This window comes from Oratosquilla oratoria, chromosome 23 (assembly GCF_046742065.1).
Source record: "Oratosquilla oratoria isolate Oo_2021 chromosome 23, ASM4674206v1, whole genome shotgun sequence".
In the NCBI taxonomy this organism is placed as follows: Eukaryota; Metazoa; Arthropoda; class Malacostraca; order Stomatopoda; family Squillidae; genus Oratosquilla; species Oratosquilla oratoria.
Window position 1 is genome coordinate 20513584 of NC_134799.1, and position 25927 is coordinate 20539510.

Consider the following 25927-nt stretch of genomic DNA (forward strand, 5'->3'; position numbering starts at 1 on the left):
TTCATATGGTTGTTTTCAACTTTTATCATAATTGATTCTACATTGTTTTTCCTTCTGTTAACTTTGTCACATTTAAGTCTTTCCTGGTCAGAAATAATACTCCCCCTCCTTGTTTTTCCTTTCTATTCTTCATCCAGCAGTTGTATAGACCTTGTCCCACAGTGTTTGGTGGTAGATTACCTTTTAGTTTAGTTTCTACTATTCCCATTATGTCTGGTTTTTCTGATGCCAGGTAGTCATTTAGTTCATTCAGTCCTGAGATCATTCCATCTATGTTGGTATAGGCTAATTTTAATTTTCTTCCTTCTTGTCTTTTTCTGTCTGTTTTGTTTCCTTTTTCCTGATATACCATTTTCTGTCTCAGATCCACCACTTTCCAAAAAAAAATAATTCTTTTCAGTCTCAGTTCTTTTTTCATTTTTTTTTTATTCGCTTCATTTCTAAGCTCCTTTTCTTTTTCTTTATCGCTCATTTCTTTTTTATCCATACATTTTTGTGTTCACTACTTGCTAGTTTTGCTGTTCTGAATAGTACTTCCTCTGCTATCATTTGTGACCTAAGTTTTACTTTTAGTGGCCTATATTGTTTTTCTTTTTTCAAACCATTCACTCTCTCCATTTCTAATCCTAACACAAGCTCTACTACTCTCATATAAACTCTTGACTGCCCTTAACAGCTTTCCTCCTATCCCATATATCTGCAATACCTCCCATAGTGTCTTCCAGTCTACCCTGTCGTAAGCCTTTTCCAAATCCATAAAAGCCCAAAAAATATCCTTACGTTTTCCTATAGCTTTCTCACATATCTGTCTTACCACAAAATTCTGATCTACACAACCTCTACTTGTCCTAAAACCACACTCTTCCTCACCAATTACTCCCTCTGTTCCTCTCCTAATCCTCTCAATCAAGACCCTCCCATAAGCCTTCCCAACTACACTCAACAAGCTGATCCCTCTGAAACTACTACACTCACACTTGTCCCCCTTTCCCTTGTAAAATGGAATGATACAGGCACTCCTCCAGTCCTCCGGCACTCTACCCTCTCTTAAACAAACATTAAATAACCTCACCAGCCAGTCCACTATAACTGTACCTCCTTTCTTCAGACATTCTGCATGGCATCCATCCAACCCAGGTGCCTTACCTGCTTTCATCATCTTAACAGCTGCTTTCACTTCATCTTTCCCTATTTCTCCTCCATTTTTCTCACTCATTACTCATTTTCTTAGCACTTCCCATTGCAACTACCTTTCCCTCCCTATCCTCCTTCACATTTAGCAACTCCATAAAATACTCTGCCCACCTTCCTCTCACTGCCTTCTCTTCCATTATCATCTCTCCATCTGCACCTTTTACCTTTTCTTCTCTACTTGATTCACTTCTTCTTCCTCTTTTAATTTCTTTCCAAAACATCTTTTTATTACTTTCAAAATTTTCTGTCATACTCCTACCGAATTTCACATCTGCTCTCCTCTTTGCTTCCTTTATCTTATGCTTAACTTCCATTCTCTTTACTTTGTATCTCTCATACAATTCCCTCGTCCTAATTTGTGGCCAATCTATGAATGCCTGCTTCTTCTCTTCTACACCCTTCTTTGCTTCCTCATCCCACCACTCACTACTCTTCCTTCTGTTTCCTCCTGCCCACCTTGTTCCACCCACCATCTTTGCACACCTAATGACTCCCTCCATGAGCCATCCCCATTCCTCCTCCACTCCTAGTTCTACTATCCTTCACTCCCTCCCACTCCTCTCTCAGCTTCTTATACTCCTTATACATATGTGACATGTCCACATACGCATGACAACCAAGAAGGGGTTGGCCACGGCTCTGTGATAGTGAGTATATCCGGTAAGCTCATGGAGACTTCAGGCTTGTGATCAAATCCTGGGCATGGTGCAGAGGTTAGCAAGGGCATCCATTCTGAGTAATGGCCCCCCAACCACTGCTCACCTTTGACCCTTCTGGGGTGACCTCAGTTTCCTCCAGGTAGTGTCACTACAGTGTAGTGGCATACCGTACACACTGTTTCCTGCGTTCATGTATGAACTGTGCTGGACCACCTATAGGAGGATTGAGGTCCAGGAAAGCACCAGCCCCGCAAACCACGAAAATAAATAACATAAAACAAAACAGCCAAATACTGCCTCGCTGAAGCTGTCAAGAATGAAGTTCCGTACAAGGATTTTTTTTTCTTGAACTGGATGACCACTGACATCAAGTGTAAGGATTATGTAATGTACAAGTAAAAAGAAAGAATAAAAAGAAAAAAGACTAATTATATTGAATGTTATTTATAATATCAAGTGAAAATAGGGGTGCTACAGTTCTGCAGTACCTATACATGAACTGCCACTGTGAGGGAGTAAAGAAATGATTTTGCAAAGGATACTGATGTAAAGAAGATACCTGCCACATACCAAAATGAAACATTCTGAGTAGCAGAAAGACACGAAAAATTCAACCTTTTTTTTTTTTTTTTGCCTACCTATGCGCTTCACATCGGGGACTCGAAACCTGTATTCCCCACCATATCCTTCAGAATCCATGAGGACAAGCTTGTAGCAATTATTGTGGTAGTTGGTTTCATCAGAAAAGTCGCAGTCCCAGAAGAGTGTGTCTGATATTGAGGTAGTAGGCTTCAAATTCAGTTCAAAATTACGGCAAACAGTATTGTGTGCAACATGTGGATCTTGGTGGTGATACTGGAACTTTAAGTCTGTATTCAAGTAGAAAAACCTAATTCTAATAAATACACATATAAATATACTATATACATATATATGCATTACAAAATATTACAAAGGAAGACCATGCTCTCAGGAGACCTTTTGGTCCATAACTAGGGTGAATTCAGAAAAAGGCAAATAAATATACAAAATAATAGGTATTGATAAATAATAAACAAACAGAAAAATAACAATGATCTGTAAGAAATAAAAAATAGATTAAAAATAAACAGATAAATAATTATAAATAAATAATAATAAATAAATGCAAATAAATAAAAATAGATACATGGCACACATTACATCATATTGCTTAGGTGTTTATCTAAATCAGGGGTTCCTAAACATTTTAGCTCATCAACCCCCTAGTAAAGTTTAAGATTTTCTATAGACCCCAAAACCAAACTATTAATTCATGAATTATGTCAGTTTATTATTATTATTGGTGTTGTTATTGTTATTAATGCCAGTACATACATACATATACCAAGGCTTTTTCCCCCTTTCAAGGAAGATAGCCAAAAAGAAAAAGGCATAAAATCATTCCCACCCATGCCATCCCTAAATACACTCCACTCCCCTCCACCCTCCCTCTTATCTTTGCACCTCCTGGATGACGGGTCATCCCTGCACCTTGTCCACTGCCCTGGGTCAGAGACAGTGTCGCAAGTCACAGCACATCCACAAGGCCGCATCATTAAATCGGCGACCCCCCCTCTCCATCCCCCCATGCATAAAAGGAGAAGACGGGGAGAAATCCTTTCGGGCTGCGTCAAATTTTGCTCACACATACTACCTCACCCCCCATCCCCCCCCATTCCACCTCATGCATCACAGCATCATCCATATGCAAACATTCCCCATTCACCCCTATCTTTTGTCCTCTCTCGTCCTTCCTCAACAGACATTCCCCTCTTTCCCAAAGCCTTTTTTTTTTTACCCAATCCATCCTTCTCATCCTAGGACGTCCCCTCATATTCACTCCTTTCATCTCTGCCTTCCACACCTATTTTACTAGTCTTTCTTTACTCATTCTTTCCATGTGTCCAAACCATCCTAATACTCTTTCATCAACCCTATCTCCTAACTCCCTTTCCACCCGTGTTCCCCTCCTCACCTCCTCATTTCTCACTCTATCCAGCCTAGTAACCCACATCATACTTCTCAGACACCTCATCTCAAACACATTCAAACTCCTTCTCTCTTCCTCTCTTATGTTCCATGTTTCTGCCCCATACAGTGCTGTTGGCACAATCACTCCTTCATACAGTCTCCTCTTAGCAAAAAGAAGTACAAATGATAAAAAGAATAAAAACACAACACAAAATAAAAAATATATAATAATAAAAGAATGAGCAAATGACAATAATAAAAAATCCATGTATACATATTGGCAGTGGCCAGGGTGGGGGGACAGATCAATGCTAGACTCCCCTTCAGTACTGTGGAGTATTTCATAGATCTCATGGCAAATATCAAACAATATCCTCGTGTAACCATGGGTTTCAATCAATACATCAATTGAATTAGATGCCTTTCAGATTGGGGTCAATCTGCCATCTGGTGGCAAAATAATGAAAATAATATGACAGCAACAATAATAATAACAATGAATCTATAAATTTTATCCATGTTCCTGCATTAATTCTGACCCGGACATTATGCGGGAAACAGGATGACCTTTCATCCATGAGGAATTAAGATGAAAGAGAAACAATTGGCTGAGGGATGGGAGTGGGATGGGTCAGGGTGGGTGCATGCATTGGCTGGCTACCTCACTTATTAGGAGGGAGAAGCATTTGGTATATACCAGTGGTTCCCAAACTTTTTTCTGTCATTTCCCCCTGCACCCAGTTCAACCATCCAGATTTCCCCTTTCATGTGTATGAGGGAAAGAGTAGTTAAAACACACTGTGACTATTTGCTAATTTACTGTATTTGACGGCATATAAGACGCACCCCAACTTCAACAGGTCAGACTCAAGAGAAAAAGTTTTTAGTGTATTTAAGCATATATTGTTGAAAACAGTCTAGCTGTACATTACACAAGCAGAAACATAGCTGTACAAAAGAAATTTGGCAGTACAGGTACTCCTCGACCTACTTGGTTAACGACAACTCGGAGTAATGACGGGCTTTATGACATCGTTTAACGTCAATCTCCCGAAGTTACGACGTCGTGTACGATAATCAAGTTGGCTGAGGCAAATTTGTATGATGTTATAAATGAACTTGTATGGTGGATATTAGCTGTGAGGTAAAGTGTTCTGAAGCTTAGGTCTACATTACCATCCTGCAAGCTGCAAAAACTACCTGGGGTACAGTGTATACCGGTAGTGGTAAATTTTTAGTTTCGACCATGGGCGCAATATAACGATAGAAAATTAATTATTAATTTTGTAAATTATAATGTATGAACCCAATATGCAATTTTGTGAGCGGAAATGAAAAAAAAAAAAAATGCTAAAACAGATTTCGTAAGTAACGAAGTCATGTCGGACAAATGGTACACCATGTTTGTTATGATAGATGCTGATGTCGAAGAAATGAAAGGATGATAAATTAATTCGTCTAACCTAAACTAAACTAACCTAACCTGTGTTTAATAAATCATTACCTGCAAATTAAATGTCATCCGGCTCGTCCTCGTAAGAGACGTTGGCAGACGACAAGATGGCGTCCCGAGCCTATGCTACCGACTTCATTCATTAGCATATTTTCTTGTAGCATGGTATTTTTTACTTTCATTTCCGCCCACAAAATTGCATATTACGTTGATACATTTTAATTTACAAAATTAATAATTAATTTTCTATTGCTATATTGCGCCCATGGTCGAAACTAAAAAAATACCCCGGTATTCAATATGGAATGTCAGCATACGCGGATTTGGTCATATACGGTAATTTTAGGAACCTAACCACTGTAAATAAACAGTAAATAAAGCTTTAATGTACTGTATAAAAGAGGGAAAATACACGAAAATAAAGATACATGTATTGCTGGACATTGTACATACAGTACATGTACGTATATGTATACACTTTCGCTTAACGACCAATTCAGTTAACGACGGCGCGCTGGTCCCAATTGTTGTCTTTAAACGAGGAGTACCTGTACAGGCAATTGTACAATGAGGCTTCCAAATGTTGCACAATCATTAGAAAATTAACAATTCATTGAAAATGTTGTACATATGGACTAAAAAGTCATACAAATTTGCTAATTAAATCAAAATGTCGTAGGTCATACAGCACTGGGTCACACACCAGGTAGCGCTAGCAACGATCATACCGTAGTTTTATTCCTCGCCAATAGATTGTATTACCAGTAAGTCAGAGTGCCGATCAGCTGATGTTTATAAATGGAAGTCATAGCATTTCAGATTAGATTGCTTTCATTTTTACAAATTCATATTAAAGCACCGGTAATAATACAATAATACCAGCAATAAAATAAAGATGCATAGTGTTTAGGATAGGTAAAAGTACTGAACGTAACCTGGGTTAGTAAGCGTCAGAGAGAAGATTAGTGTAGGCCCACAGGAGGTCTCAAGCTTTATCTACTATGTATAAGATGCAGGTAGATTTTTTGAGCCAAAATTTTGGAAAAAAGTGCGTGCTATATGCTGTCAAATACGGTATTTTTCAAATGTACAAATATACTGATAAACATATAGTTACAGAGTGAAGTCAATAGAGAGTGGTTAGTAACAACTAACTGCATAGCCATAGAGAGCAGTTAGTAACAACTAACCACATAGTCATAGAGAGCAGTTAGTAACAAATGAAAGGACTTTTGTTTGCTCTTCTACTTTAGAATTAAATTAGTGAGAAGGGTGAGGCTGCTTCTTGTGCACCAGTGTATCAATATCAGGGTTAGTTTTGGCAAGCGCGCAATGTATGTCATATTCCACCTCAAGTCGATTTCATGCTTTGGGCTTGATTGTGAGTAAAGTAGAAAATCCTGACTCACAAAGGTAGATAGTGGAAAACAGAATGAGAATTTTCAATGCGTTGGTGCTCAGTTGTGGGTATGCTCCACGCATATTAATCCAGAATTCTTCAAGATCTTGTGCATGAAACTCATCCTTGGCAGAAGAGTCATGTTTGAGCTCCAAGAACTCATTTTGCATGTCCCCAGGGACATAATCCACCTGACATATAAATGGGTTCCTTGTCAGTCTCATTGAAATGACTTCAGTGTTGATACCAGGAAAATACTGCTTGAACTCATCCCCCAAATGGTCAAGGTGATGATTTTCTCCTTCAATGGGTCCTTGATGTCTTTCTCACCAAGTATGTCACTCACTGAAAGAATGCTGTATTTCCTTTTTTCATTTGTTTTTTCCAAAGTTGTAGTTTAGCCATGAAAGCATTGATGGTGTGCATGTGCACAATCACGTTGCTCCTTTGTCCCTGTAATTTCTTATTTAGTTCATTCAGTTTCAAAAATATCAGCAAGATAAGCCATTTGTGCTATAAATCCTTCCTTGTTGAAGGCAGACAGCAGGTCCACCTTGTTGCTGTAACTCAAAAACAACTTTATTTCTTCCCACAGTTCAAAGACTCACGCCAGCATGTTCCCTTTTGAAAGCCATCACACTTGTGTGTGAAATAAAAGAGCAGTGTGGTTAGCATCCATGTCCCAGCAGAGTTCGCCAAAGAGGCGAGTGTTCAAGGCTGATCCTTTCACATAGTTAACAATGTTTATGATGACAGTCAAAGCATCATGAAGGTTCCTTGAAACTGTCTTTGAGGCGAGAGCTTCTCTATGGATTCATTGGAGCGTGTTCCTTTTAAACCAGGCTGTTCTGCTTCACAAGAGTAATGAATCCTGATCGTGAACCAAGCATATTAAGGCCACCATCTGTGCAAACCCCTTCCAGTTTGTTCCAATTCAGTCCCGACTCTTCAAAGAAATCTACAACTAGTGCCATTACATCAACTGCCTTTGTTGTCATCTCTAATGGCCAGCAAAAAAGAAACTCCTCCTTGATTCCCTTGTCAGTTATGTAGCAGCAAAAAGCAAGCAGTTGTGCAATGTTGGTGACATCCGTAGACTCATCAATTTGAAGGGAAAAAAAGGGCGATGACATTAACTTTGACACCACATTTTCCTTAATGTTTTCAGACATTTCGGCAATTCTGTTCTTGATGGTGTTGTTGGACAAGGAGATCCGTTTCATCTTCTGTGATGTCTGCTCTCCTAACACAAGCCTCACACTGTCAATGATACATGGTTTCAAAAGGCTTTCACCAATCATGTGGGGTTTCTTTGCCTTGGCCACCTGAAGGGCAATCACATATGAAGCCTTCACTATGCTGATGTTGGTTTGCTGATACGTCCCAGATCCATCTATCTTCATCCTCTTCAAACTGGATAACTTTACCCCAAAAAATCTATGATTCTTATCTTTCAACTGTGGATGAGCATTTGCCAGATGCTGCTTCAGTTGGAAAGGTTTCATGATGCTATTAGAGAAGGTTTTCAAACACACAACACACTGAGGGATGTTTGCACCATCCTTGACAAGATAAGTGAACTCATAGTCCAAATAACTATCTTGATACAATCTTCTTTTCTGTGACATCTGAAATTAGGCATAAAACAAGGCCTATCAATTTGGGAGAAGAAAAATAAACATAGGCACATCGTAATTCTGTATAGAAATAATAAAATTTTCTATTTCTCCCCCTCCCAAATATAAAATAAATAAATAAATAAATAAACCTCTCAAAAACATACAAACTTTTGAAGAATAGTACAGGTAATCCTCGTTTTACGCGGGTTCACATTATGCGATTTCACATTAAAGCGGTGTCCAAAACTAGGGGGTATTCCTCACATTACACAAATTCCTCAGAGTAACGCGAAATCCGGAAAGTTAAAATACGCGGGCTGCGATTTAGTTCCGTAAGGCAGCCGCTAGGTGACGCTAGCTGATTCCAGCCTCCGCATCCCTCTCGCCACCAAGCTCATTGTTTACCAACGCTTCGTTGTGTCAGCATCTCTGTGTTCATCAAATCATCAGTGTTCTTGTTTACCATGGCTCCCAAGCGCCCAGCGACATTTCCAGCCTGTGATGGTAGGCAGAAGAAAGCAAGGAAGACATTGACATTGGAGCAAAAGCTGGAAGTTCTGGACAGGTTAGATAAAGGGCAGAGAAACAATGTGATTGTGGCGGCAATGGGCCTCAGCGAGTCTACGGTGAGGACCATAAAACAAAACTCCACCAAGATTCGTGAAGCTGCCAAATCAGGAACGCCTCTACAAGCTAACAAGTCATCATATTCTCGCCCTATGGAGATGGAAAGGATGGAGAAGATGCTTGCAACTTGGATTGAGCATCAAAATAAGACTCGTGTGCCGGTTAGCTTGGCGCTGATTAAAGGTGAAGGCGCTGTCTATTTATGACAGCATTGAAGGGGACAAGAAGCCTTTTTCTGCCAGCAACGGGTGGTTTAATAAATTTCAAAAAAGGCACAGTTTTCATAATTTGAAGTTGGTTGGGGAAGCTTCTTCAGCTGATGCTCGAGCTGCAGCCGAATTCCCAGAAGAGCTCAAGAAAATTATAGAAGACGGGAATTATTCATCAAAGCAAGTGTTCAACATCGACGAAACCGGCCTCTATTGGAAGAAACTACCCAACCGCACCTACATCTCCAAAGAGGAAGCTTCTGCCCCCGGATTCAAGGCATCTAAGGACCGCTTAACGCTGCTGTTGGGGGCCAATGCAGAGGGCGACTACAAACTCAAGCCAGCACTTGTGTATCACTCAGAGAATCCTCGAGCCCTCAAGGTAAGAGTTGTAAAACTAACCTTATTCCATGTTACCATTTTCTATGCAAAAGATTGTGCGAATGAATTTTTTAGACCGTATAAAATCTTACGTTTCTTTTTTTTTGGCCAGGGTTACGACAAGGCCTTTCTGCCAGTGTACTGGTACGCCAACTCGAAGGGCTGGATGACTGGGACAGTGTTTGGCGATTATTTCAAGAATAAACTGCACAGGGAGCTGGAGGTGTACTGCAACAAAGAAAACATCCCCTTCAAGATCTTGTTGATTGTGGACAACGCGCCAAGTCACCCAGCATACCTGGCCGATATCAGCAACAACATCAAGATCGTGTTTTTACCGCCAAACACGACCTCGCTCATCCAGCCTTGTGACCAAGGGATAATCTCGACATTCAAGGCGTATTATCTACGTTCAACATTGGCGAACCTTGTGAAAGTGACGGAGCAACAAAACATCTCAGTCCGTGATTATTGGCGGCAGTTCACGGTAAAAGATGCTCTAACCTTCATCAAGGATTCGTGGAGTGAAGTGCCAACATCATGCTGCAATGGAGTCTGGAAAAAATTGTGTCCTCAATTCGTCCACGACTTCAAAGGATACAGCATAGACGACAATGTAGCCAAGGCCAACGTTAAAAGTCTGCGTCTAGCACAGCAAGTTGGCTTCGAGGATTTGGAAGAGGAGGACATCGACAACTTGCTTCAGTCTCACACACAAGAGCTCTCCAATGAAGATTTGTTTGACATCGAGAAAGAGAGAGTGAAAATGATGGAGGAGAAAGAGGAAGCAGCAGCAGCAGCAGCATCACCAGGACCACAGCGAGCCCTCACAGCTGCCAACTTGTCTGAGTGTATGGACTCGTTGATGCATGCAATGAGGGTCATAGAGGAGAATGATCCTAATGTCGAGAGGAGCAGCACCATCATACGACGTGTGATGGAGAACATGGCTTGCTATAATGCTATGTTAAAAGAAAAACAACAAAAGACAAAACAACAGCCGATCACAAACTTCTTCCGACAACGCACACCAAGTCAGCTAACCAGCGAATCGGAGACAGGCACCGAATCGGAGATGGACGCTCCCGATGACCCTGCCGCCCCTGCCTCACCACAAACATCACACACACACACCGAGTCCGATATAGCGCGCAGTGACACGTCAGGGGGTGAAGCCTAGTTAGGAATCTACAATAGTACACAGCGAGCGGTGAGTGTTGTGTTGTTGTCAGTATGGAAACGTGTGAGAGCAACATCTCAGCTTGCGGGATGGTTTCCTGACCCATGATTTTTTTCATTGTCCAAGGGTAATTTTATTTTCATAAAAGTAAAATAAAAATGAATGTAGAAAAAAACTTGAAAGAAATTTATTCATCCTTGAATCGCAATAAGCTGCCGCTACAACAACAACAACAGCGTGCAGATCAGCAGAGGGACGCTACTTATCAAGGCGTAAAGGCCAATTAACCCGTGATCCCATATGTGGTGGTAAATCAACAACAACAAGGCAGGTCAGAGGTTATATGCTTAGCTCGTGGCTCAGCTGCAGGAAGGATTATGGTATTGGAAACACTTGTAACAGCAAAGTAGTGAGTTTAATTCCTCACATTACGCGAAATTCACATTACGCGCTGCCTTTTGGAACGCATCTAGCGCGTAAAGTGAGGACTACCTGTACTTTAATAAAACATCTCTCGAGTATTAACAATCTCAGCCAGAGCATAAAAATAGATCCATGAATTTTGATATCATATTATCCAGTTAACAAACTCACTATTAAAATTATATTATTCACATACCTTGTACTTATACAGAAAACAAGCATAAGACACTGAATCAATATAGGCTGGGTATGTGTGTCAGATGCTCCCAGCTAACTGACTATTCATAATGCAGTGTGAGCCTATGAGTGTACTCCTGTACCCATCCCCCACCCTCCCTTCAGAGCTCATGTTTGAATGTGAACCAAACCTGGTAGAAACAGCGCCGCCCATCTACAACAGGCATTTTCTCTATCTCTCTCTCTCTCTGACATGAGAAAATCCATCTTGAGATCTTTTTAGTTAGTAGGTAGTGTAATTATTTCCCCCCTGGTAGCTTCAAATTTCCCCCAGTTTGGGAACCACTGGTATATACCATATTTACCGAGGTATAAAATGCATTTTTTTTATTTTTAAATGTATCAAAATACTGCCCTGCATCTGTCACAATATTGTATTTCAGGTACAGAATCATACATTTTTTCTACAAAACCACTTTAAAATGTCTCTCATTAGTTGCACAATGAAACTATTTTTTCCACAAAATATCCTTATGAAATATGGGTGTATCTTATATGGGGGTATGTCTTTTATGCTAGCAAATACAGTTGATAGATACATAGAAATAACTGCATAAATCAAAAAGGATATAGAAGTTTTAACTGCATAGCTGAATGGAATACGCGATTTTTGTTTTCCACTATCAACAGGTAGTTTCAATGTCCACAGAGAAGGAAGGATTGTCCATTATGGAACCTAAGTTTGCTCCATGAACCAAACAAATGCATCTGAAAGCCTCAGAATAATCAACCAGCTGCTGGGTGGGCTAAAATCAGCTAGCAAATCTCAGTTTGACTTTCGGGTCAGGTTAGTACAGCCTTTGCAGACAGAGTGAAACATCATCCAACTTACGTGACCATCCAGGAGTTGGAAAGCTGAGGTTGAAGGATGTCTTGTTGATCATCCAGTTGCTGAAATGATATGCAGTCAAGGAAAACGGCAGAACACTGTAGTTGTACATCTTCACTTTATTTTCCATTTGGCATTCTGAAACAATTTTTATCCATGAAGATACACAAGTATTTATCACAAATATCCAATTCATCTATATACTCACCAAAATGTATTTCATGTCTCAAAAATTTCTAATTTTATTATCAACATTCTACATTTATCTTTTATTAATAACAATGGTAAACATGTAGTACAGTAATGGGAATTGTGGAGACAAAATTAAAAGGTCCACTACCACGATTCAATGAAGTCGCAGTATCATTACCGAAATCCTTTTTCAAGCCGGAGTCAACAACTGCGAGTTTTACTTTTGCCAAGCCAACATTGTCAACATTAGAATCAGCAATATTAGGAGAGGGATCGGGAGGTTTAGGAGGAGGATCAGGTAGTGGTGGAGGTTTAGAATTTACAGTCAGAGCAGCCACCATGATCATATTTATTTATAGGGCTACACCATACATCAAGAGAGAAAAAAATACATTGAAGATACTGCAGTGGCCTGATGCCTCAAGCAATAAAAGAAAAGTCTCTACAGAGTCGGGAAGTTCCAGAAACGACTACAGGTTAACGATGACGACGACGACGACGACATGATAATTTAACCCCTTCCATACGGTGCCGCACACGTAGGCGTCTTGATTATATTTATTGTAGTCGCCCCTGTGTTTTTACATTCAAATGATTCATTCTCTGTGGTTTTCAAAATTCGCGGGTGAAAGAGAGAACGATCGATATAAGCGGTGACTATATTTTATGATGCGAGTATTATTACGTCACGTCGTACGGCTGGCATTGGCTGCTGCCCGCGAGATTTAAGTCCGTACTGAAAATACATATTATAGTGTTTGAATATGGTAAAAAGGATAAAAATAATTAAATAAACTACTGTACATGTTTAATAGGCTATATTCAGTATCTCTGGTGGTTAATATACAGGTAGGCTAGGTACAGTGACCACGGAACAGAGTGGGGATCGACTTACGATGAGATCGTCTTACGATGGCTCTATCGAAACCTAATGCCATCGTAAGTCGACGTTTACCTGTATTTACACATGCAGGGCCTCACAGGTGAGTTAGAGACTTTGTCAACCTGGAAGTTTGTCCTCTTTAGTTTTGTCCCATTTAGGATGGGGCCGGTGTAGTCACTCTGCATGTGCACTGGATACAGAGAAAGGAAGTCAGCAGCGTAGTACCTACCTCGCAAACATGCATTCCCCAGTCGGTGAGTTTTCGGCCCTCGCAGGGAGTAGTGACCTTGCGGTATGCATCCCCACTTGACTGGGTTCAGACATGTAGCTTGGGAGGCACCAAGATACCAGAACCTTCCTTAACAAGTATTAGAGAAAGATGGTAAAAAAGGAGAGCAGGGTAGCAAATATGAAGGACTGGGATAGGAGAATTCACTACCCCAAGAACCTCATCTTAAAACAACTGTCATAGGGTAAGGGCAGCAAATCCTATGAGCATTCCAATCCATAGTCAAAGACAAGCTAGGGTCGTCAACAAAAGTTCATTGGCTCAGATTTTGTCTGGCAGTTTAGGGCTGACCTCTCCACTATGGTTGCACCTAGCTGGCACAGCTCAGCCCATCCTTGCTACACGCAAGCTCCCCCCACTACATCAAAGTACTTGGCCATGGGGGGGCAATGAGGAGAGAGATACAAGAGACAAAGCTTAAAAAGATGGAGAAAAGCTAAAAAGAAAACTGGAAAATGGCAAATATATATACACTATAGAAATAAGTATGTAGAAGTGCAAAGAGAGGAAAAAAGGAACTATGAAAAAGACACTATAGAAAAATAAAAAAAGCAACCCAAACTATTCTATAGATATGTGAATGGTAAACTTAAAAATAAACAGGAAATGGTGAAACTACACCAAGGAAATACAGAATACATAGAAGATCTAAAAAATGGCTGAAGTCACGAATGATCACTTTAAGTCTGTTTTCACTAGAGAAAAAGTACAGCATTGGGATGAAGGAAACGAAGTGCAATCTCACCCCATGAGGGAAATAGTAATAACATAAAAAGAAATAATGGAGTAATTAACAAACCTTGATGTTAGGAAATTGCACAGTCCAGACAGAATGCAAACTGGATACTAAAAGGATGCAAAGAAAAACTAATGGACAAAATATATAACATAATAAGTTGCTCACTCAAAGAAGGAAAAATACCAAAGGACTGGAAAAATGCCAACATTGTATCAATATATAAAGGAGGAAACAAGAGGAACCAACTAATTATAGACTGGTCTCCCTAACAAGCAATGTAGCCAAAATTTGTGAGAAAGTTATCAAGAATAGATGGGTAAACTACCTGGAAGAAAAATATAATAAGCCCAAGACAATTTGGGTTCAGACAGGGAAGATCATGTACCACAAATTTAATCTGTTTTTACTCAAGACTAATAAATATAATACAAGAAAGGGATGGATGGCCTGATTCTGCTTTCTTGGACTTACAAAAAGCCTTCGACAAGGTACCACACAAAAAATTATTTAAAAGATTGGAAAACATAGGAGGGATATAAGGGCAACTTACTAAACTGTATGAAGAACTTCCTGAATATAGAAAGATGAGAGGAGTACTCAGAGAAAAATATTCAGGTTGGATGAAGGTGATTAGTGGAGTTCTGCAAGGATCTGTATTGGCTCCAATAATGTTTGCTATTTATGTGAATGACATGGATGATGATGTGGAATGTTACATGAGCTTCTTTGCAGATGATGCTAAATTTTTTAGGAAAGTAAAAACCGAAACAGATTGCAAATCACTACAGGGAGACCTGAGCAAGGTTTGGAAATGGAGTCAGAAATGGGATTTGATTGATTGATTAAAGGTTATCTGGTGTCTTAACTGCCAAGGTCATGGATGGCATATTGTTAAATTCTTAGGTTAAATTTTGGTTATAAACAATAATAATAATAGTAATTTACTATGTATAGATGAAAGTAAATATTAATTAAGCTAAATTCAGTATCAGGTATTAGTTATTAAATAGTACAGTATAAAGCTTATATACATATGGTGTTAAATTATGTTAAAATCTGAATAGAGTTAAAACTATTTGGTTTTGATTATTCTTCCATCTTATTTGTTTTGTTTCTTTTGAAGGAAATAATCATTCTTTAAGCAGAACTCTAGTTTTTGAACCTGGCCCTTCCCCTTAGGTGTCACAGGGAGTAGGGAAAAGACTGGGGCCAGTTTTTGTCCTATTTATAAAAATATTCTTCAAACACATCTACCAGCCCAAAGGATCTAACCAGGCCCTTATAGTGTTGGTCTGGAAGGATTTGAGAAGATTGAGTAAATAGATATATACATATATGTAGGAGCAAAACCAATGAAATGATAGTGGTGGGATTATATTTCAACATTAACTTGTATTTGTTACTAAATTTTATCAAGTAGGTTAACTTCTTTTAAAAATTTAATGACTTCCTCATAATCATACTGCAGTTTTTTTTCCCAATATCTTGGCCAAATTATAGTTACCATCTCTCTCTTTCTTATTTGGGAAGTGATGCTCTCTCAGTTCTCTGTGACTAGGGCATTCAACCAGCAAATGTTTAATAGTCATGGGGATTAAACAATCTTCACAGTAAGGTTGATTTCCACTAATAAGATACCCATGGGTCAGCCTTGAATATCATATGCGGAGACAGCATATAATTACTTCCCATTTCCTTGGCATAAATTCACATTTCCAGGGGTGTATATTTGTGGTGATCTCTTTCATTTTGTTAAGTCCCACTTCACTCCACTGTTGTTTCCATGGCTTATGGATGATATTTGAGATGCTAGGAAAGATGTCTCTATTTGGTATTGCGCACCTTCTAGGGATCAAACTGGTTGCTGCCGACTGCTAGTTGGTCAGCTTTTTAATTTTCATGTATATTTATGTGCTGGAACCCACCAAAAAGATATTGTGATCCCTCTACATTGTAATAGAAACACTCACTGTGAAACTTTCATTGTTAGTGGATTATCGCCATTGAAGAATTCTAGGGCTTGTAATGCACAGTTTGAATCACAAAAGATTGTGAAGTTGGATGTCTGTAGAGTTATAATGTGTTCTAAACCGGTTAAAATTCCATATAGCTCTGCTGTAAAATTTGATGCTGCAATTGGTAGTGCTCCTCTGCAGCTAAAATTATCACTAAAAACTCCATATCCGATGCCAGCATCTGTTTTTGAACCATCTGTAAAAACAAATGTGGAATCCAAATGTTCAGTAACATGTTCTAAAAACAGTCCTCTAATTTCTGCACCTGATTCATCTTTTTTAAAACCTTTAAAATATCTACAAAATTGAATTATGGGTAACTTCCATGTTGGGGTAACTGGTAGTTTAAACGAGCAGATCTGATTTTTTGTGATATTTATAGTCTCAAGTATTTTTCTTATTCTAAAACTATAAGGTCTAGGATATCTTGGATGATTTTCATAAAAGTTATTAAAACAATTTCTTTGGTTTAAATGCTCTTGATTCAGGGAGTCTCTGTGTACTAAACCAATACCGGATGATAGATGACTGTCAGTATAGTTCAAGTGGAATCTCTCCAGCATCAATTAGTAAACTCGGGATGGGGGAAGATTGAAAAGCACCTGTTGCCAAACGTATGCCATTGTGGCGTACTGAATCTAGGATCTTTAGATGTTTGGTTGATGCAGAAGAATAAATTTTACATCCATATTGTAATTTGGCAATAATCAGAGATTTATGTATTCTTAAAATTGTCTGTGGATCTGATCCCCAGTTTGTACTTGATAAAACTTTTAAAAATTTTAAAGCCTCTTGACATTTGGTTTTAATATGTTTCAGATGGGGGGATCCAAGTAAGCTTTTTATCAAATACAAGACCTAGGAATCTAGTCTCTTCAACACAAGGTATTCTATTGTCATATAAAGGTCTGGGTCTGGGTGCATCCCTCTAATGCAGCAAAAGTGTATAATGATTGTTTTGCTGGTTGATATTCTAAATCCTTGTTTTTCTGCCCAGTTGACAATCTTATTGATAACAAGATGTAGTTTCATTTCTGCTACAGGTATACAGGTAGCAGCAAATGATATTGAGAGGTCATCTACAAATGTGCTTAATATGTTATCTGATATAATATTTGCTACCCCATTTATTGTTAAAGCAAAAAGTGTTACACTAAGTATACTCCCTTGTGGAACACCTTTTTCTTGGCATCTTTTATCTGATAGAGTATTATCAATTTTTACTTTAAAATATCTATGGAATAAAAATGCCCTAATATATAGGAGTAATTCTCCTTGCAGACCACAATCATGAATGGTCTTAAGAATTCCATGTCTCCATGCAGTGTTATATGTCTTCTCTATATCAAAGAATACAGTTATATGATGTTGCTTTGATTGATTGATTTATGGAGTTTTTGGCTCGAAGGCCAAGCGCCGGAGCCGGTAGGCCATTCAGCGCATATTTATCTTTTAGTTCAAAAAATAAAATAAAAATAAAATTCAAGTAAAACAATTAAAACAATAGACATTCACGAACACACTTCAACAACATACACTCACAAGCATTCACACACAATTTTAAATTTAATAAAATAAATTTGTCTTTTAAAAACTTTAAAACGTTCTTCACACAAGCTTCCTCCCCTAAAATTTCTTTAAAAGATAAACCTGTTAAAAAATTTGCCCTGCGCTTATTAGAGAATGCAGGGCACTGAACTAAAATGTGTCTTATTGTCAAAACTACTTGGCAAGTGGGACATTGGGGGGCCAGCCTTTCTGCCCCACTTGCCATTAAAAATTTATGTGTAATGTAGGAATGGCCAATTCTCAGTCTTGTCAAGACAATGCTTGACCTTCTGTCCAAAGGAGGACACTTCCAAGGGTTCACTAAGGGATGAATTTCTTTTAATTTATAACTGCCGTCCAGCCTTGTCCATTGCTCTTGCCACTTCTTCATTGTATAACAATGGATCACTTGTTTCAAGTCCGTATGTGGGACTTTTCGGTCTGCTATATGGGTGAGCCTAGTGGCGGCTTTGGCTGCAGCATCGGCCTTTTCATTTCCAGTGACACCCACATGGGACGGCACCCAGCAAAAGTTTACTTTTATCTTCTTTCTGTTGTTTATGAGAATCAGCCATTCCTGTATTTCTTGCACTAAAAAATTATGAGGCAACAAATTATTTACAGAGGATAGAACACTCATGGAATCCATAAAAATAACAACGTTCCTACCACACGGAACAGAATTAAAAACAAACTTCAGGGCGTTGCTGACTGCCAGCAGTTCAGCAGTAAAAACAGAGCTAAAATCAGGCAACTTTCTCTTTAAAACTGTGCTATCAGTTACAACAGCACAACCAACACCGTCTTGGGATTTTGATCCATCTGTATAAATAAAAATTGCATCAGTATGTACTGATAAATGTTCTAAAAATTTGCTTTTTAGCTCTACAGCAGTTCTGTTTTTCTTCTTTTTAAGAGGACATATTTCAGTGGGGTATCGGTTCCAAGGAGGGAATTTGGGAGGCGTGATCTCAGCAATTGTGTTAGGAACAAGTCCTACCTTCTCTGTCCCAACTTCACATCTCACTTCTAAAGGTTTCGACAGAGTACTTTGCCTTGGAGCTCTATCTACCGGCTGCTTTACAAATTTGAAGTTTGGATTCTGTTTGGATGTCAAGACACGAGATATATATCTGAGGCTTAATTCCTCCCTGCGAATATACAGAGGAGGGATTCCTGCGTCCACATACAAGCTATCCACTGGAGATGTTCTATAGGCTCCCGAACAGATCCGTAAAGCCATATTGTGGACTATATCAAGCTTCTTCAGTGAACTTTTACATGCCGATCCATAAATTTGACATCCGTAATCCATTTTGCTAAGGCACAATGTTTGGTAAAGCCTTATTAAAGTTACACGATCTGCTCCCCAGTTGAAACGAGACACTACTTTTAGTATATTAAGTCGCTGTTTGACAGTGTATACAACCTCGTTTATGTGATTTGTGAATGTCAACCTTTTATCCAATACCAGACCCAAGTATTTTACTTCATCTTCATACGGTAATATGACACCCTCTAAGAATAGTGTTGGTATTTCTTCCTTGCGTCTTAGTCTGGAAAACCTTATGGCTTTGGTTTTTTCAGCAGAGAATCTGAAGCCCCTGCAATTAGCCCATGCTGTTGCTAAGTTAATAACCTCTTGAATCTTTTGGCCCGTTTCTAATGTTGTCGATTTGCTGCACACAATAGCGAAGTCATCAGCATAAGCCAATCCATGAACTCCTGTGGGAACTTGTTCTAATAAACTATTAATGGCTATGCTGAAGAATGTAGGACTCAGAACACTTCCTTGGGGAATCCCTTCCTCTTGAAGATATGCACAAGAGAAAGAAGAGCCCACTCGGACTTTTAGATAACGGTCAGATAAGAAGTCCTTTAAACAATTGAACATATTACCCCTGATACCCCACTCTGCAACTTGCTTCAGAATGCCTCCCCGCCGGGTAGTATCGTAGGCATTTTTCAAGTCAAAAAACACACCAATGCTAGAGTTCTCAATTGCGAAGGCATTCTCAATCTCACGAGCGATAAAAAGTAAGGGGTCCAGAGTGCACTTATTTCTTCTAAATCCAAACTGTCTGTTAGATAGCAGATTTTTAGATTCCAAAAACCAAACTAAACGCGTATTAACCATTCTTTCATAGATCTTACAAATGCAGCTTGTGAGAGCAATAGGTCTGTAACTTTGTGGGTCATGAGGGTCTTTTCTTGCCTTTAAGATTCCTATGATGATTGAAGTCTTCCAAGATTTAGGAGAAGATCCAGAAGACCAAAATTTGTTCAGCACATTTAAAAGGAATTTCTTCGACGATATGGATAAGTGACCAACCATGGAATAAAGAATGTCATCCTCTCCAGGAGAGGTTGGGGAGGATAGAGATAAAGCATGATCCATTTCATCCAAGGTGAAGAGAAGATTATATGCCTCCGAGTTCGTATTGGTAGGAGGAATAATCGTGGTCTTGGCTCTAATTCTTCTGAAATCATCTGAATAATGTAATGGGCTTGAAATATCAGCATAATGTCTTCCAAAAGCCTCTGCTACTTCTCTTGTATCTGATAAAAAAAAGAGTCATTTATCTTCAGAATGGGTAAGGGAGATGGAGTAAACTTTCCTTGTAATTTTCGAATCCTATTCCATACTAAGGTAGGGGAAGAGTCATATTTCAATTCGCTAATATATTTAATGAAGGATTCCCTCCTTGCTTTCTTGAAGATTTTCTTCTGCTTTGCTCGAGCTCTTCTGTACGTTATCTTATTGACTAAACAAGGGTATCTCCGATATCTCTTATAGCAAGTTCTTGTAATCTTTCTGCTTATAGCACATTCATCGCTCCACCAGGGGACTACTGGGCGTTGAGGTTTACCAGCTGTCCTAGGAATGGAAGAGAAAGCACCAGAGAGTATCATGTCTACCAGGTAGTCATATGCATCACAGTTACTACCAAAATCACTAGTCTTATAATTAATCTCTGTGGATCTCCTAAATAATTCCCAATTAGCCTCTCCTGTCTTTCATTTAGGTAAGCAACAGGAGGGAGTGTTCTTTAAATATTTGATATGGATAGGCCAGGTCGCTACCATGTAATTCTTCATCTATTGACCAACTGTAGTCTAATCCTAAGGATGATGAACAAATAGTTAGGTCTATAGCAGAACTTGAGTTGTGAAAGACATCAAACCTAGTTTTGGAACAGTCATTCATCAAAATGACATCGTTACTATCAATAAATTCTTCAATTATATTGCCCCAGGGGTCACACCTTGATTCACCCCATAGAGGATGCTTGGCGTTAAAGTCACCCATTAGAATAAAAGGCTCAGGGAGCTGGTCAACCAAAGATTGTAGGTCATTTAACTCAAACTGACGGGGGTGGTTATATATGTCTACGAGTCGATCTTCCAGTTCAGGTTCCAAATATAAAGAACATAAAGTGATCCATTTAGTGGTAAAGATTTGTACTGCACAAGCCTGCAACACCGAATGTAGCTGGACACTTCTGTGGTTTACACGGTTTACACGGTTTACACGGCCCCCAATCATAGGAGGAGATCTGTAAAATTTATAATTAAGTCCAACATTAGGGGATAAATTGCCAAGCATAGTTTCTTGCAGACAAAAAACAGACACATCATGTTCTTTAAAGAGAATCCCAACCTGCTCTCGATGAGAATTAAAACCTTGCATATTCCATTGAATTATGGACATTATACTGTTTTCTTTTTCTTTTTGGGGTCTACTGGTCTGGTAAGAGAAGTCTGGGAGAGAGAGGGTTTACAAGGTGGGTTCTTTTCTAATTTCTTTGCTTTCGCGGGTGGCATCCTCCTCTCTGACGATGGTCCAACCAACGATGTAGAGTCCGGGTTATTAGTTTCTTTTAGATTGTTTATCGCGATTTGGGGAAGAAGATGGAGATGAGGGTGGACTGTGGAGTCTTTTACTGCGCACAGCTTCAGACTCCATAGCTTCGCTTCTGTGTGCCTCGACTGAGTGAGGCACAACAGTCCGTGATCCCTTTATTGGGGAGCCCCTCGAGTTTGGAAGTTTGACTGATTGAGAGGAGGCTTTATTAGAAGAACCCTGTGGGGTCCCAGCAATGAGAACTTTAGGTGCCCCTCTAGATGGGGCAGGAGGCATTCCCTCAAATGGGGATGGGAGAACCTCCGCAGAGTAGGGTTGGCGAGTACTACAATTTCCAACTTGTGGGGAAGACCGATTTGGTCTAGTAGTGACTCTTTCACGCTGAGGCTTGGGTTCAGCATTTCCTTGATCCTCATTGCTTCTGTGCACCTCTACCGAGCGAGGCACACTAGTCAACAATCCCTCTACTGGGGAATCCCCCAAGTCTGGAAGAGAGATTGCCTGAGAGGGGGCTTCATTACAAGAAGCCTGTGAGGTTTCTACAATAGAAACCTTAGGTGCCCCTCCAGATGGGGCAGGGGACACCCCTTCAACAAGGGGTGAGGAAACCTCCGCACAGGAGGCTTCAGAAGTACTAGAAATTCCTACTTGAGAAGAAGAAAGACCATTAGGTTTCATAGTTACATTTTTACACTGAGGCTTGGGTTCAGTGTTAACAGAACCATTCATATTGACATTTTTATTTCTATTGCCTTCTACTGTTGGCTGATCCACTTTACTATTTGTTTTAACAACATCACTGTATCTTTTGGAATTACTTAATAGTCTTTTAGCATATCCTACGCTTATATGTTCTGCATGAGCTTTTAGTAGTATTTCCTGTTCCTTCTTATAAATTACACAGTTCTTATTTCTGGCATCATGCTCTTCTTTACAATTTATACAAACTGTTGGGCGGAAACAATCCCCATGTTCAGGCTGAGCACATATCAAACACATTTTGTCCCTTGCACATCTGCGGGAAGGATGGCCAAAACCATAGCAGTTAAAGCACTGAGGGGGACGGGGCTTAAACTGCTTCACATAAACAATTTCTTTTTCTATCTCTACATAATGAGGTAATCTTCACCACAAAAACTTAGGATAATCATAGAAGAACAAGGGATTTTAGCAACCTTCCAAACATTAGTTGGGCACATTTCTAAAATCTCTTCTTCATCAAAGTCATACAGATCTCTATTAAAAATTACCCCTTTGGCATAACTAAAGGTGTAGTAGGGTTTAACTTCCTTAATGTCCGATTTCTGTTTCAAGTTGAGCACCATGGCAGCTTGTTCATAAGATTTTACATGAATTAAGAAGGAATTTCTTCCAAATCGTGATACCTGGGAGTTATTCAAATTACCACAGCCAAGGTGACTCTTCAAGAATCTTCTAAACTCGATTCAAGAGTGATAATGAGCCACTTAGCTGGGTTGGGAGGTCTCTGCACACTTTCCTTCCTTTCCTCTACCGGCTTTTCTGGATAAAAGATATCCAAGTTAGGTGGCACTCTACCAACAAGTTGGGCTGAAGATTCATTCTCATTACAATTATTATAATCCAAGCAGGCAGCAGCTGCATCCTGATTAGAAAGAAATGAGATCCACACTAGCCAAGCTTTAAAGTTGTCAGTTAGTTTAACTCTGATCTCTTTAATTTGTCCAAATTTACGGAACTTTTCATATAAGTCTGTATAACTCTTATCAAGAGAGACATATTGTAAATGCAAGATTCTATGACTATTAGGGGCAGCATTTGATTGATTGATTTTACCGAAGTCCTTTTTCAAGCCGGAGTCGTCAACTGGGGTTTTTATTTTTGTTGAGTCAATATTGTCAACATTAGGATTGGCAATATTAGGAGAGGGATCGGGGGGTTTAGGAGGAGGATCAGGTAGTGGTGGAGGTTTAGAACATTCTGTTTCATCAGCCGCTATCATCGTGTATATCTATGAGGCCGCACCATATATTAAGAAAGAAAAAATCAGCGCATAGAAGGAAGATACTGCAGTTGCCCGATGCCTCAAGCAATAAAAGAAAAGTATCTGCAGAGTCGGGAAGTTCCAGAAACGACTATTTACACATGCAGGGCCTCGGAGATGAGTTAGAGACTTTGACAACCCGGGGTTTGTCCTCTTTTGTTTTGTCCCATTTAGGATGGGTCCGGCATAATCACTCTGCATGTGTACTGGATAGGGAGAAAGGAAGTCAGCAGTCTAGTACCTACCTCACAAACATGCATTCCCCAGTCGGTGAGCTTTCGGCCCTTGCTGGGAGTAGTGACCTCGCGGTATACATCCCCACTTGACTGGGTTCAGACATGTAGTTTGGAAGGCACCAAGATACCAGAACCTTCCTTAAAAAGTACAGGTAAACGTCGACTTACGATGGCCGCGACTTACGATTGTTCGACTTTACGATGACGACGACGACGACGACGATATGATAATTTAACCCCTTCCATACGGTGCCGCACACGTAGGCGTCATGAGGAGCAAGTGGATTCGCGATGCTGCCATATCGGCGTCTTGATTATATTTATTGTAGTCGCCCCTGTGTTTTTACATTCTCTCAAATGTGCCTTGAATCCCATTCTCTGTGGTTTTCAAAATTCGCGGGTGAAAGAGAGAACGATCGATATAAGCGGTGACTATATTTTATGATGCGAGTATTATTACGTCACGTCGTACGGCTGGCATTGGCTGCTGCCCGCGAGATTTAAGTTCCGTACTGAAAATACATATTATAGTGTTTGAATATGGTAAAAAGGATAAAAATAATTAAATAAACTACTGTACATGTTTAATAGGCTATATTCAGTATCTCTGGTGGTTAATATACAGGTAGGCTAGGTACAGTGACCACGGAACAGAGTGATACACAAATTGGGGATCGACTTACGATGAAATCGTCTTACGATGAAATCGTCTTACGATGGCTCTATCGAAACCTAATGCCATCGTAAGTCGACGTTTACCTGTATAGAGAATAGAGATGGTGAAAAGGAGAGTAGGGCAGCAAATATGAAGGATAGGGATAGGGGAATTCACAAAGGAAAAGGGTGAGGGACCCCCTATCTATTCACTACCCCAAAAACCTCATCCCAAAACAACTGTCACAGGATGAGGGCGACAAATCCCACGAGTATTCCAGTCCATAATCAATGCCAAGCTAGGGTCATCAACAAAAAGACTTTTGGCTCAGTTTTTGTCTGGTAGCTCGGGGCTGACCTCTCCAGTATGGTTGCACCTGGCTGGCACAGCTCAATCCGTCCTTACTACACGGAAGCCCCCCCACTACATCAAAGTACTGGGCCTCGGGGGGGTGATGTTGCTTTGAGGCATATGCTTCACATATGGAGGTCTCCAGCTGCATTAGGACGTCTATTGTAGAATGTATTTTTCTAAATCCACATTCTGATGGTGATATAATATCATTACACTCGGGATACAAGACAAGTCTTGTATTTATCATTTTCTCCATTATTTTGCCTAGACATCAGGTTAAAGCAATAGGACGGTAACTGGAAGCTGAATATGAGTCTTTTCCTGGCTTTAGAAAAGATAATACAAAAGCTGTTTCCCATATTTACCTAGTTGTATTTTGCGGGAAGGGGATTGTGCTCCCACCACAATCTATCTATAATACTTATCAAAGTTTTGTATTCCTTGTAATATGTTTAAACATTTCATAGGGGATTATATCACCAGGGGCTGTTCTTGCTTCTATCTAGGGCAGCATCAAATTCTCTTTCTGTAAAGGGTATGTTGTATGATTCTGTCTTTTCTGATGAAAAATATAAATGTTGTTGTTCTTCTCTTATTCTGTAATGGTGTCCTGGGCAACTGTCAGTTTTTTGTGAGACTTGAGCAAAATGGTCAGCCAAAATATTATTATTTTGGAATCTGTGACAAGGATTTTGTTAACTTTAAGCACTGGTGGAGGGTTGGGTGTAAATTTCCCTGCTATCTTATTAATTTTTTTCCAAATACTGTGGATGGGTGTTCAATGATTGATGGTAGATACAAAGGATGCCCATGACTGTCTTCTGGCAGCTTTCATTGCTTTATGAAATCTAGCTTTGCATTGTTTATATGATCATATTTTCAATTGTTTGATGTCTATGGTAATGGGTAAGTGATGTTCTTGTAGT

At 39.6% G+C, this 25927-nt stretch overlaps 1 protein-coding gene across 1 annotated transcript in view; it reads right to left on the reverse strand.

Moving 5' to 3' along the window:
* Positions 1–25927, reverse strand: part of LOC143037732 (uncharacterized) — an 82724-nt gene that overhangs the window by 34154 nt on the left and 22643 nt on the right. The window contains exons 3-4 of the mRNA XM_076206279.1: positions 12206–12340; positions 2492–2722 (exon numbers count right to left, since the gene is read on the reverse strand). Coding sequence (XP_076062394.1) covers positions 2492–2722; positions 12206–12340 — 366 coding nt within the window. The remainder of the gene's footprint in view (positions 1–2491; positions 2723–12205; positions 12341–25927) is intronic.